The sequence below is a fragment of the Populus trichocarpa genome, chromosome 9 (assembly GCF_000002775.5).
Source record: "Populus trichocarpa isolate Nisqually-1 chromosome 9, P.trichocarpa_v4.1, whole genome shotgun sequence".
NCBI lineage: Eukaryota > Viridiplantae > Streptophyta > Magnoliopsida > Malpighiales > Salicaceae > Populus > Populus trichocarpa.
The window spans coordinates 10,766,946-10,773,191 of NC_037293.2; the positions used below are offsets into that span (position 1 = coordinate 10,766,946).

Below are 6,246 nucleotides of genomic sequence, written 5' to 3' on the forward strand. Positions count from 1 at the left end.
TGGCGATAATGCTGTGACAGCGAGGTTTGTCACAATTGAATGTTAAAATGTTTCGTTTCATCACTTAGACAGAGTGACAATGTTGAATTTGCAGTTCGGTTTCCATATTGCAAACTTGCTTTATATTCACGTAAGAAGCCAAAGAAGCTGTATGATCCATGATCATCTGTGCGACCAATTATCTCCCCACTTTTCCATTCTTTTAGCAGCTTGTCAACCACATCACCAGCCAGTAGGTTTTGAAGATTATAATCTGTAAGGCACATTTGATAGCACCCATTAGGATGGAGTGCAGTCCATAGCATGATCCCCATCCACAGCAGGATGGGAGAAGCCTTCTCTTAAAACTTGTTCTAGATAAATAGCCTGCAAAGTTGACACCACGAGCTGGTAATGTTAGAATTAAAATATCCATTTTAAATTCTTGATAAATAAAGAATAAAAAAGAAGAAGAATACTCTGATGCTCCTGAGTTTCTGTATCAAATTTATTGCTGATGTCTACTTCTGTAAGCCAAATGGAAAGTTTAAGTGTAGCCAACTTGTCTAGAATAGCTTACATTAGAGGAAGATTTGGCATAGAAAAGTGACTCTCTAGGCCAATTCCATTTATTGATGCTCCTCCGCGTTCAAGTTCTCGTATCTTTGAAATGTAGATATCAACTGTTGCCTTCACATCAGTACAAGTTTCCAGCACATTAATTAAATTCATTCAAAAAAAAAAATGTTGCAAAGGGGTCTGCTTCGTGTGCTGTCTGATTGAAATGTAAGGTGGCATCATGATCAATCCTTTATAAAAATCAAAGTGTAACGTTTCGTTGCTAACATCCCAGTGTATAAAATCTTCTTTGTATTTGCTCATTAGGCTTTGAATCCGTGAGTTGACTGCTGATTTTATTGCAGAATCTGAAAGATTACGATCCCATGCCAGATTGTATCTGGGGTCTTCCCAGAAAATATTATGGCCTCTAGCAATTATTTTGGTTGGCTCGAACGAGTTCCAGCATTTGGTCTGCTATGGTATAGTTGACTTTCACTTGTTCGCGTTGTCGCACACCACTTAAGTTCGTTTTCAAAGACTGCTGCATTGAATCTCTCAACAAACCAGTTCTGAAACAATCAGAACAATTTTTTTTTAGTCAGTCTTCTAATCAGAAAGTAGCACTCTTTACCATTTATTCGATTTCCTATCTTCTGTAAGACTAATATAAGGATTGAACTTACCTGGTAGGGTAAATTTCCAAGAATGGTACTTGCTATTGCTGATCCAAATGGGAAATCTTTTGAGATTTGTTCTATCGTAATGTATGCTCCTTGCAACATCTCCATGACTATCTGACACATGTATTTTCACAGCACGCTTCCTTAAGCTGAATTGCATCTTTCATCTGAAACTATTTCTGAGGTTTTGGCATTACAAATTTTCGGCAGACTAGGATTAGAAAAACAAATCATGTTAGCCCATGAAAACATCAGGTGATACCAGTACTTGCAGTGTTAGTTATGTCTTGCTGATTTGTTCTCCATTGCTGCTCAGTAAATGATTGTAATGAAGCACTTGCAATTGTAATGTTGATACTTTTGTCAGGAGTTCCCTGCGTAACCAAAACAAAAACAGAAAACAATGTCTCTAATAAAGTAACAGAGGTATCAACATTTTACATGATTGTTTAATGTTAGGACAACCCAACATTAGAGTCATACTAATCCAGACAATTAACTATTCATATAACAAGGTTTTGAGTTTATCAGAAAGTATAGTATTGATAAACTTGAAGGGTATCAAGAATGAATCCTCCATTGAGAAATGACCAGCATCCATTCTGGCAAAACAGTCCCCACACAATCATATGTGGAATTATTATCTGCCATTAGGCTTGCAGTTACTGGAGTTGAATCTGCACCATGTATCTTGACCCAAACTGCCTTGCACCGAAATTGCACACACCTCAGGGAGCATCCCACATTATAGAACTCAAAAAATGATGTTTGGAAAAATGTTTCCTGATAGCTTATACAGTGCACAGCATCAATGTTTGCATAATGGCATGATGTGTGAAGCTTGGCCTTTGATGAGTATACTCGGAAAGTGCAATCAAGAAATGATCACTCAACTGGAAAAACAATAATTGATGCCTTGAGTGGGATTGTGCAGTATCAAAGCTGGTGTATAAAACCATCTGAAAAATCACTAATTCTGATCTGGGTAGGTGGAGCTTGATCTTTGAATATCCCTCCATTATACAGTGGATTTTGTATCTGTTTTGGATCTTTCTTCAATACTAATCTTTGCTGAATGTTCATTTTATGATCATATCTGGCTTAGAATCGAGTCCCTAATAGCGTACGTGGGGTGGGTATTAATAATTCCATTATCAACTGACTTTCCTGATCCTTTCCTAATCTATAATCTCCTTTGCCTTGATAGGAATTAGGGCTCATGTATAATCGTTAAATGATCATCAATATAAAATAAGTTTTCCAATTTAAATCTAATGTAACCAAACACTATCTCAAACCTATCAAACACATAAAGGAAAAAAAAGCTTTCCTTCTCCAATATCTAAATTATTGAGAGGACCACAAAAAAAAAAAAAAAAAAGTAATTCGAAGCACAGGGAGAAAATGGCGCTCGTTTCAAACTGGATTGGCTTTGGAATGGCTAGTATGAAGTCGAGAAGTATTCCTTCAGGAGTCATCAGAGCCATAATTTGCAACTTTTTTATTATTATTATGATTTTCTGTATACACCTAATTAGTTTATTCACAAGAGAATTTTCTCATAGCCTTCGCTACCTTTTGAACCCAAGATGATAACCACCCCATTTATTACAGGTCAATAAAACTTACAACTCGTCATCTATTAATGCTGCAGCCTTCGGTCCAATAACGCCATTGACATGGAGTCCAATTGTCCAAGCAATGGCGGACTTTATTGCATGACTCATAACTCTCTTTGTAAATCAGAAAAAAAAATTCTGATCTTCGAAACAAAATTACTTGCATACTTGTCTGCTTAGAATACAACCAAATCAAATAATAGCATTGGCAGATTGCAAATCAGACCATGTAGTAATATTTCCAAGTTGCTTTTTAATAAAAATAAAAATAAAAAGGATCGATCCTCTGATGATGAGTTAAGGGATGTCACTGGGCAGAAGCCCTTCAATCCCACCATTTTTTTTTTATCTCGGAGTTCCTCGTGGAAGTTCATATCACTGTAGATTGGATGCTGAAGCCAATTTCTTTGATCTTCTGCTCATGTAAATCTTGGTATAAATCTTCTTGGTTCTGATTCCCAATAGGACATCCAAACCAAACCCAATGACACATGCAACGGCCATGATAATGAACACAAGTCTATAACAATGGGCACCAACACAAGTGTTGCCACCTCCTGGTGTCGGGGTAGCTTGTGCGTCGTATAAAAGTCCGGCAAGCAGACCAGAAAAGAGGAAGGAACCAAGAGGAAGGTTGAGGATTAAGATGTTGTAAATTAGACCAAAGTACTTGAGACCAAACAGTTCAGAGGCAGTTGGGACTGAGACAGCTAAACGAACTCCGTAGCAGACGCCAACAACAATTGAACCAATGTACAAGGATCCAGGCAAAGCCACAGCCATGAGGATGTAGCCAACAGCCATTAAAATCTGAGATGCTGCATTCCAAAGAGGCCTTGGTGTTCCCGCTTTCCTGCAAAAATTAAAATGAGAAAAGATCAGAATGTCTCTGTTAAAACATATAAGACCTTATATAGACAGGGGCTGACATTCATTCATTCAACCATCTTTTCTCTGATGAAAGCTGCACCACTGAAATCTCAACTCAATGGTATAAAATTTAACTCTCTCTCTTGATGTATACAGTTAAAGGTCTCTCTTTATTCGATAGGACGCTAAACAGCCCCAGATATAAATCCAAACTCAACTGTGACGAACGCAACATCCACACCATCCAAGAAGTCAAGAATTGAACCCAACATTATAAAAAAAAAAAAAAAGTCAAGAATTGGACCCAACATTAAGAGAAGGGATATTGCTTAAAGCAAAATTTATTGGGAACTGAGCCAAGTGGGGTTGGTCCAACCAGCAGCCATGTGAGATTAAGAAATGACTAACCTAAACTTTGTTTCAATTTCACAACGTGATTTCAAATTGGGAACTGATTTTGGATCAATTAATCAAAACTCCCAAAAAAAGAAGTAAGCGATAGCATCTCATTCTCATTGCCTGTAAAATATAGGAAAAGAAAAACAAAATATAAAAAAAAAGCAACCGAGTTTAGAAACAGTTGACACCAACATGGCCTTGAAGGGTTAAGAAATGGTAACCCACAGATCCAAAGTAAGGACAGAAGTCAACTAAAAACACCAGGAACAGCAAATCCTAATTAATTAAGCTAATAAAGAAACAAATCAAGATTAAACAGAGAATCAAGAAACTTACTTGATGTAGTACTCAGACACAGTACCAGAAATAATCCTTCCAAAGAATCCCCATATACTTGTCATGGAAACAAAGAGAGAAACATCAGCATATCCAAGAGCCAAACCAATCTGTCCCATATTATTCATCACAGCCAAACCTGTGCCAACCCCACAAAGGAAAGACAGAAACAGAATCCAAAAATCAACAGTCGACATTGCCTCAAAAACTGTATGATCCTCTCCAATAACCGGCCTCCTCTTCACCACCTCCACTGCCTTCTCCTCCTCTACAGCTCGTGTTCGCTCCACCACTGCTTTTGCAGCCTCCTCCGCTGGCTTTTCTTGAATCTTCTCCTGGGTTTTATCTTCTCTCAATAAAGGTTCTTGAATTTGTCTTTCAACATCTTCTTGGTTCTTGAACCGGTTCAGATTCCAGCTATTAATAAAAGCATGAGCTGGAACTGCTAATGGAGAAGCTAAAAGAACTAGTAATATAAGTGAAAACACCGATGAAAGAACATGGCTAGGATTTGGAATAAAACTGTATGCCAACAAGTAAACAGCTACAATAACAGCAACAACGTTGAATAAATTGAAGTATTTGCTTTCTTCCTTTTCTTCCTCTATAGTGGCGGCAGGTGGGGTTTCGCGGAGGAAGACGATGGCGGTGAGGCAGACAGCAAAGGGGATGACTGCAAGCATTATAAGGAACTTTGCAGGGTCATCCGCAAATAGAGCTGCGCATAGGTCGGTGAATATGGCGGTGCTTAGACCTACATAACCCTTCAAGATTCCAGAGACAGGGCCGCGGTTGCGGCGGAAGTTGCGGATGCAGGTTACTAAAACCGCCGTGTTCATCCAAGTGGTGCTGTTGCCTCCTAGACATAGGAATATGCACATCTGCATTCAACATTGGAGAAATAGTTACTCGATACGATCATAACAACACTAATGCACATGATCCCATTAGAACTGAAAGTAATTACATAATCAATGCCATAACTAAAGCACCAAACCCCATCATATGATAAAGGGTTCTAAATTGCACTATTTGATAAGTAGGGATTAAGGGTGGTGTGAAATTTTACCTGCCAGTAAGAGAGGGGTTGAATTCTCCTACTAACAACAAGCCATTGAGTACCATAACCAATAAGACCTTCAATTGAACCAATAAGAAGAATAACAGGAGTGGGCAAACGATCAGAAGCAAGACCAGCAAGCAAACCAAAGGCCTTGCCAACATCTTTAGCAACGGACAAATTGTTGAGTTCAAGTTGTGTCAAACTCATAAGTGTTTTAAGTGCATCAGAATAGTTTGAGAAGGTGTAATTGTTGCCTGAAATAGCTTGGACCCAAACAGCAGTTACAAAGCCTAGCCATTTTGTAGCTTTGAAAGAAGTTGAAGAGGTTTGAAGATAACCCATCAATCTAATCTATCTACCGGTCTTTACCAAGAAAAAAGAGAGAGAAGAAAGTGCTTTGCTTTCAAGTTCGGACACAAAGGGGTATATATATACAAACACACACTCCTTCTCCTTCTGCTGTTTGGGTCATACTCGTGTTTGGTACTGTGATAACAGTTGTGGTTGTGATTTTAAAAAAATTATTTTATAAAAATTATTTTTAATTGAGATTGGTTTGAAAAAATAAGTGTTTGGTTAAAACTGTGGTTAAAATTGAGGTTTAAAAAAATTGATTTAATATGTTTGGTTAAGAATGCTTTTGAAATTGAGGTTATAAAATAATTTAAAAATATATATTAATATTGATGGTTTTAAATTTAAATATTGTAGAATTAATTCTCTTATTACATCATAAAAT

At 37.5% G+C, this 6,246-nt stretch overlaps 2 protein-coding genes across 2 annotated transcripts; both read right to left on the reverse strand.

Moving 5' to 3' along the window:
* Positions 1 to 555: 555 nt before the first annotated feature.
* Positions 556 to 2,595, reverse strand: LOC18102162 (endo-1,4-beta-xylanase 1). Its single transcript, XM_052455835.1, is given in 7 exon segments — positions 556 to 699; positions 701 to 792; positions 795 to 978; positions 980 to 1,043; positions 1,045 to 1,109; positions 1,224 to 1,320; positions 1,322 to 2,595. Coding segments are annotated over 7 exon segments (705 nt in total). The 5' UTR covers positions 1,381 to 2,595.
* A 201-nt stretch (positions 2,596 to 2,796) lies between these two features.
* Positions 2,797 to 5,924, reverse strand: LOC7472131 (protein NUCLEAR FUSION DEFECTIVE 4). Its single transcript, XM_002312934.4, has 3 exons — positions 5,514 to 5,924; positions 4,445 to 5,325; positions 2,797 to 3,692 (listed from the first exon to the last, which is right to left on the reverse strand). Exons 1-3 carry the CDS (start codon positions 5,847 to 5,849, stop codon positions 3,215 to 3,217), a joined length of 1,695 nt encoding a protein of 564 aa, XP_002312970.1. The 5' UTR covers positions 5,850 to 5,924; the 3' UTR covers positions 2,797 to 3,214.
* Between the last annotated feature and the right edge of the window lie 322 nt (positions 5,925 to 6,246).

Coding starts and splice junctions, on each gene's coding strand:
- LOC7472131 (XM_002312934.4), bottom strand. CDS start 5,849: ATGGGTTATCTTCAAACCTCTTCAACTTCTTTCAAAGCTACAAAATGG. Junction 5,326..5,513: donor AACCCCTCTCTTACTGGCAG/GTAAAATTTCAC, acceptor TGTTGAATGCAG/ATGTGCATATTCCTATGTCT. Junction 3,693..4,444: donor GTGTCTGAGTACTACATCAA/GTAAGTTTCTTG, acceptor TAATTTTTGCAG/GAAAGCGGGAACACCAAGGC.